Source organism: Pelodiscus sinensis, chromosome 29 (genome assembly GCF_052426305.1).
Source record: "Pelodiscus sinensis isolate ZL-2025 chromosome 29, ASM5242630v1, whole genome shotgun sequence".
NCBI classification, from domain to species: domain Eukaryota; kingdom Metazoa; phylum Chordata; order Testudines; family Trionychidae; genus Pelodiscus; species Pelodiscus sinensis.
Window position 1 is genome coordinate 6,118,156 of NC_143080.1, and position 14,142 is coordinate 6,132,297.

The 14,142-nt window shown below is 57.7% G+C and overlaps 1 protein-coding gene across 1 annotated transcript; it reads right to left on the reverse strand.

Moving 5' to 3' along the window:
- Positions 1-571: 571 nt before the first annotated feature.
- NT5C3B (5'-nucleotidase, cytosolic IIIB) lies at positions 572-14,140 on the reverse strand. Its single transcript, XM_075911571.2, has 9 exons — positions 13,986-14,140; positions 10,374-10,472; positions 9,406-9,475; positions 8,247-8,293; positions 7,615-7,700; positions 6,393-6,482; positions 5,812-5,974; positions 4,452-4,652; positions 572-4,110 (listed from the first exon to the last, which is right to left on the reverse strand). Exons 1-9 carry the CDS (start codon positions 14,121-14,123, stop codon positions 4,000-4,002), a joined length of 1,005 nt encoding a protein of 334 aa, XP_075767686.2. The 5' UTR covers positions 14,124-14,140; the 3' UTR covers positions 572-3,999.
- Positions 14,141-14,142: the final 2 nt, after the last annotated feature.

The window sequence follows — 14,142 nt, forward strand, 5'->3', positions numbered from 1 at the left end:
CTTTCTTGAAATGTGATGCCCAGAACTGGACACAATTCTCTACTTGAGGCCTAATCAACACAGAGTAGAGCGGAAGAATGACTTCTCGTGTCCTGCTCACAACACTCCTGTTAATGCAGCCCAGAATCATGTTTGCTTTTTTTGCAAGTGTCATACGGTTGACTCCTATTTCGCTTGTGGGATAAAAATGTAAAGATTTTTAGTTGAGTTGGTTCCAGCCTCTAAAGCCCCCAGGCCGCCGAGCGGGGAGAGATGCTGGCTACTGGGCAGGTCAGATTCCTGCCCGAAGTTAGCCAGGACTAGCCAGTGTTGGGAACAGCACGCTGGGTTAGATGGACCACAGGTCTGACCCCGCCAGGGAATGCTGATGTTCCTATGGCCATGGGGCTGGAGCAGCAGCGATCTCTGATGGTCTTTGCATTACTCGTGGGCATCTCTCAGATACAGCAGAGCAGCCTAGGGGTTAGAGCAGCGAGTCAGGCGATGTGATTGCCATCCCTAGTGCTGACACTTCAGCCAACCCACATCACCATCCCATGCCTCAGTTTCCCCTTTTGGAACAGAAGAACTAGCTCACTCCCCTTCTTCTGCAAGTTGTGTGCGCTTCGGTGGGCCCCCCGCCAGTGCTGTACTGAGAGCTCACACACCTGGCTACAAACCACGCGCACGCCGGCTTTACCGAAAGTATTTATTTCAACAGAATAAAACCCGCACTTGGAAGATGTGAAATCGACACCCCACTGAGACTCAGTCAGCGAGGCAGAGGGCCAGCCCAGCTCCTGCAGGCCAAATGACAGGAGCCATTGGTTACCAAACCATGCAGGGGCTTGGGCTGCTAACGCCAGTCTGGGTCCCGGCGAGACAGCCACTAGGCCGGCACCTCTCCAGGAACAGAACTAGTAACGATTTGCACACCAGGAAGTGAGCTCCTTGCCACCTGCAGAGGAGACTGGCGGCGGGAGGGGGAGGGGGAGGGGGAGTAGGAGCTGCTTGTCGTGTAACACAAGCCTCTGGCTCTCCCCAAAAGGCCCAGTGCGAAAGGAGATGGGATATGTCTACACTGGCACGATCTTGCGTAAAAGCAGCTGCTCTTGCGCAAAAACTTGCTGCCTGGCTACACTGGCCGCGAGTTCTTGCGCAAGAACACTGACCTTCTAAGTTATGAAATCAGGGCTTCTTGTGCCAGAACTCTGATGCTCCCGCTCAGGGAGAAGCCCTCTTGCGCAAGAGCTCTTCCAGAAGAGGCCAGTGTAGACAGGCAACGTGAATTTCTTGCGCAAGAAACCCCTATGGCTAAAATGGCCATCGGCGCTTTCTTGCGCAAAAGCACGTGCCAGTGTAGACGCTCTCTTCTGGAAGAGTGTTTGCACAAGAACTCTACCGCCAAAGAGTTCTTGAGCAAGATCGTGCCAGTGTAGACGTCGCCATGGAGTTTTCCAAGGGGGGGGTCTGGAACAGCATCTGCCCTCCCACATGGTCTGCATTATGCAGGCGAAGCCCAGCTGATAAGCAACCATCTGCCCCCCATCCAGCAGCCAAGTACAAGAGTCTGTGTCCCCCTAGGACAGGGGTGGGCGGAAGGGCCTCCACCGGCCGGATCTGGCCCATCACAAGGGTTGATCCGGCCCGCAGAGGCTCTGTCACTCACCCGCCCCCAGGTCAATTAGGGCCTGGGGGCGGGGGGAAGAGCATGAAGTTTCCTCCACTCTGCCAGGAATACACGGTGCTTAGAAGCGCCACGAACTCCTAGCAGGGCGGGAGGAGACTTCACGCGCTCCCCACCCCCAAGCCCTGATTGGCCTGGGGGCGGGAGGAGTGTGCAAAGTCTCCTCCCAGCGCCAGGGGCATGGGTGCCTAGAGGGGAACGTTGGGGTGGGAGGCGGGGCAAAGACACTCTCCCACCCCCAGACCAATCATGGGTGGGGAAGCAGGGAAGTATCCTGGCTCCGCCCCTTCTGCTTGAGGCCCCGCCCCTTCCAGAGCAGCCTGGGGCCACTTCAAAAATTTCTGAAGGGGCCCCCGGCCAAAAATGATTGCTCACCCCTGGGCTGGGAGGAGTCTAGGGCCACTAAGACAGAGCCCAGATGGCCATGCGAGGCAGCTCTCTCATGCCCAGGCCAGGGGGCTGAACTCGGCAGGAGGGACATAGGTGCCCTGCTCCTCCGGAAAGGCCGATGCTTAAAGCAAACGCAGCCCCCCTGTGGCCATGTGCCGCAGCCTGGGCGGAAGCCAGGACACCTGCCTGGGCCAGCGGGACTGGCTCCCCAGCAGGGAACCCACAAGCCAGGTCTCAGGGGCCTGTGTGGCTTTGTGTCTCCTGCACGTCCGCGCTCGGAGATTTGACTCTGCCGGCCGCCGAGCTGCACTCAGACCCCAGAACCAGCCCCAGGGGGGAGTGGGAGTCGTGCTCCAAAAAGCCGCCCGTCACCCGCCTGCCCTGCCAACGGCCTGTAAACTCCCCCCCACACACCTCCCGACACACTGCAGCCCCCGTGCTCCCCAACACCCTGCCCTGCACATGGCAAGCATGCTGACCGACTACCCTCCACAGCACAGCACGACTGGCCAGCGGCTTCATGGCTCCAGTGAGAGCCGCTTCCCACTGGCATCCCCGGCACACCGCCACCCAACCCCTCCCCCTGCCGGCAAAGCACAGCAGCCATGCAGACCCCCCCACAAACACCCCCCCCCCCGTGTTCATCACAAGCGGCTCGCCCCTGTGAGCACTGCTGCCTCGGCACAATCAGCTCACAAACCCAACGTGCAATGCTCCAGGCAGCCAGAACCTCCCCAAGCTCCATATCCTACGTGCGCCCTTCAGCGCCGGGCCCACTCCGCTGGCTGAGCCACTTCCGGCTCAACCCCCCACAGGTCGGTGCACGGACGAGTGGGGATTATGCCTCTGAAACCTCCCCTCCTCCCCCCGACACACACAGGAGGGCAGGCAGAGGGAGCAGGACACGGCGAGACGAAGCCAGCCTGCGGGGCTAGGGGATTGGGAGGGTTTCCACAGCTAATTGCACCCCCCAGTAGAGGGCAGGCTGCAGCCCTACTGGGCAGCTGAACCCGGGCGCCCCAGCCTGAACGCTGTGGGATAGACCTAACCCCTCCCCCCCCCCGGGGCCTGCTCCCCGGCAGAAGGAACCGATTGACAGGAGTTTGCCCCCCACTCTGCCAGGAGACCTTAGTCCTGCACGCAGCAGGGTGGTAATGACGGGTGGGCTTAGGTGGCCCATGCACCTAGCATCCAGGCCTGCCCCGGAGCGTTTGCCCCACTCTGCCCGCCCAGGGCTCCAGCAGGGGAGGGGGTCAGGGGGTTGCAAGTCCCCATGCCACAACTCCCTCCCCAGGTGGAACGCAAGCCCCCCATGCCACTTGCAGCTGGTGCACCAGAGCAGGGAAGCTCCCACGCCCCGTCTGGAGAGCCAGGTGGGCTTGGGGAAACCCCCGATCCGGCCCTGCGGCTGGAATGGGGCAAGCGCCCATGTCTCAACCGGGCTCTCCAGCGGGAGCACTGGGAGGGTGGAGCATGGCAACGCCAATCCGCGAGAGAGGTGGGGGGGACGGACATTTGAATGGGGTCTGCAGGCCAATGTGTTTATCCCTCTCCCTCCCCCCCCCTGCAAGGCCAGCTGGAGGGGAGAGAAGCACCCCCAGGACCCCCAACATTGCCCACTCACCCCAAGTCGGGGCCCTGATCTGCAGCACCAGCCAGGCCGCTGGCCGAACGGCTCCACCCAAACGCCGACGTGGGGCTGTCGTGGGCTGGGCCGGGACCAGCGCCGCTTCGGGGCTGGTCTCGGCAGAGCCACGGAAGAGGTAGCTGGGGCAAGCGGCGTGTTTCTCCAGCAATCCCAGGACTGATGAACAAAGGGGCATGCCGACAGCCCGGGGGGAGGCCTGGGGATGTGAGGGAAGTTCCTGAGGGCATCGAGATGGACTCAGCAGGGTCCCAGGCACCATCCGCAGAGGCGGGAGTCAGGGTCCCAGGTTCCCAGGTCAGATCTCCCTGAGGACGTGGCATAGAATCCCGTTGACCACGTCCAGCGTCTCGTCCTTCTCCAGCACAATGTCATAGGCATCCCGGTACCTCCCTCTTCGCTCGTCCACCTGCGGAGCAGCCGCCGGAGGGTGGCAACGTTAGCAGCTGATAATGAGCACGGCCGGTTGCTACGCCCACGACTCCAGGAGCCCCATGAAAGCAGCACTGGAGGGTTGAGGGTGAAAGGTACCGATCACCAACCCTAGAGACTGGCGCTGCCCCCTGCCGTACAGGGAGGGCCCCATGCAGCGCAGGCGAGCTGGAGAACAAGGGGGTCAGCTGGGATGCGGACACCTTCCCGCTGGGAACTGGGCTGAGGCCCAGGAAACTCGTTTCATACACCAGGCCAGCTGACAGGCTGCCCTTGCTGCACGCAGGCTCGTCCCCCCTCCCCTGCCCTCGCGCTCACCCTGTCGTTCAGGAACCCGACCGTGAGGATGTTCTCCACGTCGGCGACCCCGTCTGCCATGCTCAGGTCTCCCAGGGAGTCCCCCAGCAGGAGGATGTTGGGCCTGCGGCTCAGCTGCCGGAAGGGTTCCGTGCCCTCCAGGACCGTGTTGTTCTTGTTGAAGGTGTGGATCAGCGGCTCTTTAAACTGCCTCAGGACGCCCTGCGCAGCAAAGAGCGGGCGGGTCAGAATGAGTCCTGGGCTGTCGCGGGGCTGAAGGAAAAACCCTTCCGCCAGGCCCGCACCTTTCTGAGAGAGGCTCTTCACAGAGCCGGCTAGGAAACCTACTTCCCACGCTGCCCAAGGGCCTGATTTTCTGCCACTTTGGCCCCATTCTGACAGCATAAAGGGGAAGGAACCGCAGCAGACCCCGGTGTCGGGGGTGGATCAGGGACGACCAGGGATGTTCCCTACGTCCACCCAAGGCAGTCGCTGAGAATCAGGCCCCAGCGGCCCAGGCAACGGAAGAGAAAGTGCCGGGGCTCCGGCTAAGGAGGAAGAGGACGACGCGGAACCCAGAGATTTCTCAGCGGTGACTGCGTCTCAGTGAAAGCGACTGGCTGCGGCCGGGGTTTTCCTAGGTCGTAAGGGTCAAGATGGTAAATGTAATGCCCCTCCCTCAGCAGCCCTGGCCCCCAAACAGGAGATCATGGGGGCGGCAGCGCCCAAACAAAGAGGCAAAGGGAAAAGCAGCAGCCCACATTCTCCAGCCACGTGCATCACAGAAAGCAGGGCCTTGTCAATGGCATCCCTTTGTGCCCGGCCCTTGTGAATCTGGGCAGGGAGCTCCCTGCAGGCAGGGTCTCCCTCTTACTGTCTGTTCTGCAGGACACTTCTCTGGGGTGCTACCGTAATACAGCTAATGGAGGGTCACTTTCAAAGCCACTTCAGCATTAACTGGAAAGGTGGCTACGGTAGGTAGCCAGGGAGGACGTTTCTAATGGACAGGTGGGTTCTAACCGAACGGCACCCAGATAACCTTTCACATCCCTAGTTGGGGGTTAAGCGATGGGGGCTGGAGTGGCTCCCTGCCTGCCATGGGCAGGGGGCCGCTGTAGCCCCACTGTGGACAGGATCCTGCATCCAGAGTCCAGGTACCCCACAGGCGGGGGCTGCTCCAGCTGGGCTGAAGCATTCCACGCCTGCAGCAAGGGAGGTATGTTCCAGCCCCCCTCTCCCTCTTCCTCGTGCTTTCTTTAATCGGTTACCCAGTTAACAATGTTTAACCAGCTAACCAAAGAAACAGGATTTTACATCCCTACCCCCAGCCCACACTCGGGGCTAACGCAACCAAATCACGGGCCACTGCCGCACAACACACCTTGTCATCAAAGTCCATGTAGTTGGACACCACGGTGACGTTCGGGTGGAACACCTGGGCCTGTCGGAGGACCTCCTCCAGGATGTCGCCCACGCCGGCCGAGAAGATGAACAGGGGGATGTTGCTTTGGTAGAGCTGGTCAAAGAACACGTCGACTCCGTCCCTGAGGGAAGTGGCAAATGCTTTCATCCCTACTGGAGTTTGGAAACTTGTCGGGTAATAAGTTCTACATTCTCCAAGTGACTGGAGAGTTCCTGAAATCAAGGCTCTGGTGGCCAAGGGCATAAACTTTACTGACCATTTCTGCACGGTGGGGAAAATTCAACCCCCTCCAAAGGGCCCCACGATGTCTATTGCCTTTAGGGACTTAGCCGTGCATGGGCCTTGTATGGGATGACTTCCACCCTCTATGGTACACACTAGGGATGTTAAAGACTAGTCGACTATCCAATAAGCATTTGCTTATTGGACAGTCTTTTGACTAGTCGATATTCCCCCGCTCTGCCCCCACAGGCACATGCTCTCACAGGGAAGGGAGAGAGCTGCCAAAAACCGCAGAGACCCTCCCCCCAAGCCCGTACCTGAGCATCACCTCCGACTCCTTGACTATCTTGGCTATGTCGCTTTTCAGAATCTTATGTTGCAACAGGAGCTCATGGGCCTTGGTCCACCTGGAAACCCAGACCAAAGGGAGCTTCGTTTCTGACAGGCCGGGAGCGACTAGGATCCAGTCTAGGGAAATGACCGGAGCAGTGACCAAAACACCACCCCGTCCGACTAATTATTGCTTCAGGAGCGTTTCAGCTTGCTCTCGGATTCACACACGAGGCTCGATGTGGGGAAAAGGCGGCCTGAGGTAGCACTGACTTAACTGATGCATTTCTATTGTGTCCACCACCAGGGGATCTGGCACCCAAGTTACTCTGCCCCGGGCTTCCTGGAATCAGCCGCTGGTCAGTTTCAGCAGCGGCTGACTTGGGGACGCCTGGGGTAGAGCAGCTGGGGCGCTGCCCGGTAGGTCCCCGCAGCGCCGCACCTCAGCGCTGCGGGGACCTACCGGGCAGCACCCCAGCTGCTCTGTCCAGGCGTCCAGATTCAGCTGCTGTTGAAACTGATCAGCGGCTGATTTTAGGAAGCCCGGGGCAGAGCAACTCTGCCTTGGGCTTCCTGTAGTCAGCCCCTGGTCAATTTCAGCAGCGGCTGAATCTGGATGCCAGTTCCGACTTAAGTACAAATTCAACTTAAGTACAAACCTACAGTCCCTATCGCGTACGTAACCCAGGGACTGCCTGTACTGATACAAACAGACACGCTTCGCTCTCCAGGTGCCCCTTGCTTCTGCGGTTTGTCCACAGCTCTGCCATTCTGTACTGCAGTGTTTCCCAATTGGTGCTCTGCGGAACCCTGGGGTTCCACGAAGCGAAAGTAAGGGTTCCACGAGAACTTGGCACTTCCCCGCTCCCTCTTAAAGAGACAGAGCCTTTTTGTGGCAGGAGGTGTTTTTTTTTTTTTTTGGCTCGACAACTTTTACCTTGGCAACCCTAGGGGTTCCTTTAAATTCTTTCAAGCTGAAAAGGGTTCCATGTCCAAGTAAAATTGGGAAACAGTGCTGTAGCGGTATCCACCCAACTCTGTGTTGGGCACATGACCAGAAAAGCTGCTTTATGCACTTTGAGGAATGGGAAACTATCACGCCTCATCGTGAGCTCTGTTCTGGAGGGGGAGCAGGTCGGACTTTCTCGTTTTCTTGTTTACCTGCTTGTTTTCTATCCCATGGCATTAGCTCCTTGTACAGTCACTCACCATTCCACCATGAGGGGACATTTTTCTTCCATGGTCCGATTGGGGTCAATTTCGATTGGATAGTAATAGTGCAGCAGATCTTTTAACTAGAGGAGTGGATGGGTTTAAACAGAAAATGCAAGGAACATTAAGGGCTTCGGAAAAGAAATGTTAAATCACAAGCCAGCCGTGTATCTGCAGAATTCACAAATGCATCACGGCTTAAAGTGGTCCCTACACAGCTGAGTAACATGGCGATTTCTAGGGGACCCCAGGGACATATTGAATACTGCTCTAGAAATCCATCAGAGCGCGGCAGCAAGGTTACATGGCTCTGGACAGAAACAATGGCCTTTGTTCGCCACTGATCACCGTTCTCTTGGCCAGGAAAGGCCCGTGCTTGGGGGTGGTGATGGGTTTGTAAAGATTCTCTTGAACACCAGCAAGTGCTTCCATATCTGAGATGCTATTTGGGAACTTGCTTGGTTCTCTCCGCTGGCAGGGGGATCTCATCTGACCCAGGGCTGTGTTCTAGCTCCATCTCCTCTGTATCCCAGGAGCCTACCCCTAGCAGGACGAACGGCGTTTGAGCAGCAGAGGACTGGACTATACGTAGGGCCAAAAGAGATGGAATCTCATGGCGCTAAACGTACCTTTTTCCGGCCCTCCTCACTAATGACTCGGCTGTTATCTAGGATATCTGGAAAGACACAAACAGGCACTCAACTCTGGGAAAACACCGGAGTGCCCTTTTGCAATCCTACAGAAATACCAGTGTTACCACTTGCAAAAATGATCTGTGATTTTGGATCCCAACTTGGGACCCTTTAAAAGAGCCTGACTGAAGTGGTGATTCAGGATCTTTTAGGGCATCTCTCTGAAGGGGGAATCGTGCAAAGTGCAAACAGGTGCAACAAGGACACTTAGGGTACGTCTACACGGCAACGCTCTTTCGAAATAACTAGCACTATTCCGAAATAACTTTGCGTCCACACAGCAGGCAGTTATTTCAAGAGAGTGTCAAAATACTGACAGGCTGGAGGACTTCTTGCTCCAACTCCTGTAATCCTCATGGTACGAGGAGTCAGGGAAGTCGGAGGAAGAGTGCGCTATTTGGAAATAAGTGCCGTGGAGACGCTCTCTATTTCGAAATAAGCGATGCAATTGACGTAGCTCACTTTGCATAGCTTATTTCGAGTTAAGCCCTGCTGTGTAGACGCATCCTTAGTGCACAGCAGACTGGGGCAGGGTAGATTTACACCCCAGGGGTCAATGTTTGCGTAGACAAGCCTTGAGCGAAGGAGCTGATGGAAGAAAGGGGCGTGGGACGGGGCTCTGAGTACAGTGGGTGGTAGGAAGGCAAGCGGCACAAAGGATGCAGAGGTGAGTAAAGAGCCAAAGGAGGTGCAGGAGAAAAGACCAGATGTGCAGGTTGGATCAGTCACACACAGCCCTGAAAGGGAGCTGGCACTTAACAGGAAAGGCAAGGCGGAAGCAGACAAGGGGTCTGTGGGGGGTAGGGAGGAGGGTTGGAGCAGCGAGGATGCTGATCTTCACCGTGGGATTTTGGACCAATGGGGAGGAGCGGGGGGGGGGGGGGGTTTAACAATCGGTATGAGCGATGGCCAAGCCATGGAGCAGAGTTTCAGCAGCAAAAAGGGTTGTACCAAGTGAGATGGTTGGGGAGGGAAAAGGCTGGAGCTTCGCAACAGCCCACGAGTGCAAGTGAGAGAAATGACACGGCTGGGCCACAGAGCCAGGAGCGAGGCGCATAAGCTACAAACTAATGGCCACAGAGCTTGCTTGACTCACTGTGCGAAGTGGGGCATCGCCTCCCATTAAAGCCAAACCTGCTCAGAGTCATATCGAAGTCCGAAATGACCTGCAGGGCACAAGGAAGAGGAGAAAAAGGACAATATCAGAAACCGAGCCAGCAGGCTGTGCTTTGAGAGATGCACGGGCCGCTACAGCCTGTGTTTCTCCTGCAGCAGGAGATATTCACCGGAAAAGGGCAGGAGGAGCCCAGTCCCTAGCAGGGAGGCAGAACCTGGCTCAGATTTCTACTTCCAGCTATGACACAGATGCCACCTTAAGACTTGGGTGAGTCCCCTCCCATTTCCTTCTGTGCACAAAAAGGCCCTGGTGATTTACCTCCTGGTGAGGGGGTTGTGCAGACTGGCTTAATACAGATAGCCCCCAGAAGCTGAACACAGGAGGCCGGGCTCTGTTCCCTGCTCCTTCCCAGACAAGTCGCCTAGAACTGCATCTCCCCACCTCACGCAGCAACGGTCAGGGTAACGGCCTCGTCGCGAGGCACTCGCATACTATGGAAATCACGGATGTAAAATCCCGTTTCACTGGTTAACTGGTGAAATGTTACGTTTAACCGGATAACTGATTAAAGAGGGGTGGGCTGGAGTGGCAACCGTGGAGTCAGCAGCTGGAGGGGAAGGGAGGCTGCCAGCTCCTAGCCAGCAAGCCCACGCAAGCTGGGAGCTGGCAGCCTCCCTCTCCCGGCTGCCACCTCCCAGCCCATGCAGGCTGGGAGCTGGCAGCCCCCCAGGACTGCTCCTGGGTAACAGTTACCATTATCCGGTGGTGATGCTTACCAGGTAACCGGTTACCCGTTCACATCCCTAATGGAAACGGAGGCTAGACAAGCGCCTTCAATAGCTCTACCCCAACATGGCACGCGATCCCCCCACCATGCACTGCTGAACTATCCCACAGGAACAGGCTCCAGGGCCCTGAACCACACAGATCAGAGCACAAAGAGAAACCTGTAGTTTGTCTGCTCCCGCTTCCCGGAGCGCCGAGATTACGCGCTTCACGTGCTCGGGGTCCTTCATGTGGACCGACGCCTTCTCCAGTTCAGGAACCTGCAGACAGGTACAGGGGAAGGGGTCAGTGCCAAGAGACAGGCCCCGCTAGCAGGCACCAGAACTGCCGGTGTTCATTGGCCTGGTTTCAACGCTGCGCCCAAAACACCCCCCCCCCCTCCATTAGGAGCATTTCTCTCTCTAGGGCCGTGGTTTCCAAACTTTATTTCTCATGACCCAGGTGAAGAAAACTGTTGATGCCCAACAGAATTTGACTGGAGTGAGAGCTCCGGGGCGGGGCTGAGAGCTTTGGGGTGTAGGAGGGGGACTGTGGCAGGAGGGGCTTACCTTGAGCAGCTCCCAGGCAGCAGGTCAGCGGGGGTGCTAAGGTGGCTTCCTCCCTCTCCTGGCACTGCAGACCATGCTGTGCACAGAAGCAGCCAGCAGCAGGTTTCCAGCCCATGGGAGTGCAGAGCTAGTGTTCGGGACAGGGGCAGTGCACAGAGCCCTGTGCACTCTGCCCCCCTTCACCTAGGAGCCGGGTCTGCTGCCGGCTGCTTCTGGGGCGCAGCTCAGTCTCTGGTGCCAGGACAGGCAGGGAGCTGCCGTAGCATCCGCACTGGTCACCTGATGCAGCACCGAGACCCAGCGCCTAACACTCCACCGCCCAGGTCTGGAGCGTGACCCCTAGTTTGGAAACCACTGCCCTAGGAAGAAAATCAGCTCTGTCAAGATGGCACTACTGGGTCCCCATCCCATCAAAGCAATTTCTCTACTACTGGTTTTGGAAAATCCTGCTGGGTTCATTAGCCCTGAACGATTTGGGATCCGATCCTGTAAGTTCTGATATTGCAGACTTGGGGCCTTAGCTGGTTTGCTGCTGTCCAGGCCGAACAGAGGCCCAGCTGCCCTCTCAGTCACCACAATTGCTCCCACGTTCTTCTCACTGGTTGGATTCGCTCAGCAGTGGCCCTGGCAGCCCTCAGAGACACAGAGACACTTCCCATCAGAGCTCTGTTTGCAGCAGGCTTGCGGCTGGAGAACCAAACTGGACTGCCAGCCGCTGGGGGCCTGCCACAGCCATCGCTGCGTCTGCACCGCAGCAACCACCCCCGCTAACACGGCAGCGCTGCACCAAGGACTGGGAGCTAGGCGGGGGCCAGCTTCCAACCCTGGGCGTGTGCAGGACACCGGAGCCGGAGCCAGGGACAGGGATGGAGCCGGAGCCAGGGACAGGGACAGGGACAGGGACAGGGACAGGGCCACCCTGCAATCAGTGAAACTGGCAGCTTCCATTCTTTATAACATCCTCCCCGCCCCGCACATGTGCGTACGCCTCTCCCAATGCTCCCCCACTCACTCCAACCCTCAGTGCTCCCCTCCCCCAATATCCCCTAACCCCAAAACCCCTCTCCTCCAATCCTCCCCCACTGACCCCAACCCCCAGTGCTCCCCATATTTACCTCAACCCCCTCCCCCAGTGCTCCCCGCCCCCAATGCCCCCCGTACTTACCCCAACCTCCTCCCCCGGTGCTCCCCGCCCCCAATGCCCCCCGTATTTACCCCAACCTCCTCCCCCAGTGCTCCCCGCCCCCAATGCCCCCCGTACTTACCCCAACCTCCTCCCCCGGTGCTCCCCGCCCCCAATGCCCCCCGTATTTACCCCAACCTCCTCCCCCGGTGCTCCCCGCCCCCAATGCCCCCCGTACTTACCCCAACCTCCTCCCCCGGTGCTCCCCTCCCCCAATGCCCCCCGTATTTACCCCAACCTCCTCCCCCGGTGCTCCCCGCCCCCAATGCCCCCCGTATTTACCCCAACCTCCTCCCCCAGTGCTCCCCGCCCCCAATGCCCCCCGTACTTACCCCAACCTCCTCCCCCGGTGCTCCCCGCCCCCAATGCCCCCCGTATTTACCCCAACCTCCTCCCCCAGTGCTCCCCGCCCCCAATGCCCCCCGTATTTACCCCAACCTCCTCCCCCGGTGCTCCCCGCCCCCAATGCCCCCCTACTCACCCCAAAGCCCCCTCCTCCAATCCTCCCCCACTGACCCCAACCCCCAGTGCTCCCCGCCCCCCCTCTCACCATCTCGGCCCGGCTCTCTCCGCCCAGGAAACAAACAGAAACGCGGCGGGGGCGGGGCCGGCCTGGGAGCGAGCAGGGGGCGGGGCTGGCTGGGTTGACGGGGGGGGTGGGGGGGGGCTGGGCTGGCCTTGGGGTCTGTTGGGTTCGGCCCTAGATTAGGGGTCTGCTAGGTTACAGGTGGGGGGCTGGAGGTGGGGCTCGGGGTAGGACTAGGAGGTGGGGGGGTAGGGGGTGGGACTGGGGGGTCAAACTATTAGGTTAGCTGAGGTTGGGGGCTAGGTGTGGGGTGGGGGTCTACTGGGTTAGAAGAGGGAGCTGGGTGGGGGGCTAGGACAGTGGTTCTCAAACTTTTGCACTCGTGACCCCTTTCACATCAGTGTCTGAATATGAATCCCCCCCCCCGCACCCTCACACATTAAACACACTTTTATATATTGAATACCCAATAGCAATGCCCCCCCCGCCCAGATTGAGAATCCCTGGGGTAGCTAGGCCGTTTATTAAGCTAGGTGGCAGGACTGTTTTAGAATGGGGGTGGGGTGGGGAACTAGGGGGCAGGATGCGAATGCTGCATTGAGAGCACAGGATTGAGGGGGGCCCTGGGGCACTGAGAGAGCCAGGGGCTTATCTGGATGTGCTCCATCCCTGCCCTTTGGGGCCAGCAGGGCATCTCAGTTCAAGGTCTGACACCAACTGAACCAGCATTACCCCTGTATCTTCCAGCAGGGGATGGGGCTGTCTACAGAAAGCTGATAATGTGCAACCGCACGCCCAGTCCTGCCAGGAGCTGCTGAGCATTCACCCACTGTCACTGGAGTCAAAGGTCACATATTTTGCAGTGCTCCAAACCACACTGGGTCAGGCCTTCATATGTAACAAGGTTTTCTGCTAGCAGCAGGCTCTCCCCCTTCCTCAAGACACAAAACAGATCTTGTAAATCATTCACAGAACAAACACAGGAGGTAACCGCTGCAACTCAGGGCTTGTCACAGACAGGTTTTGTTTGTAGCTGGCACAAGCCCAGCCTGTTGCAGTACGGTCACTAAGGCAACTAGCTTATCTCACAAGACCAAAAGTGAAACATGCAGGCTGCAACCTGACTTTGAACTTCCGACAATACAATCCTAAATAAAAATTTCATTCAATTAAAAAAAAAAGCCAAATTGCATTTTTATCTTGTTGCCATTCACAGCTCTCAAAGCACTTACTAATCCTTGGTAACATGCTTTTCTTACTGCCCATATTACTGATGAGTATGTTGAGGCTCAGAGAAGTGACTTGCTCAAGGTCAGATAGTAAGCCAGTGGCAGAGTCAGGAGTTAACTCTTTATTCCTGCTCTGGCCTCCTGCTGGACTCTATTGCCCCTCTGGATAGTAGGCACCATATGCAATCCAGCAGGTAAGGCACCAGGTGGAATCAGGTGAATTTGACTCCTGGCACTGTCACAGGACTTGTGCAGCGTTAAGCAAGCCACTTAGATTCACTACTTACACACTCTGTTCTGTAGCTTCCACATCTGTAAAATGGGTGTAATAATAGTTTAGAAGCTCCAGCTAGAAGACAACTGACTCCATAGACCTTGGTATGCAATCTCACGGACTCCGAGGCATTGCTTTCTATCTCAAACATCAGACATATTTGGCATTCA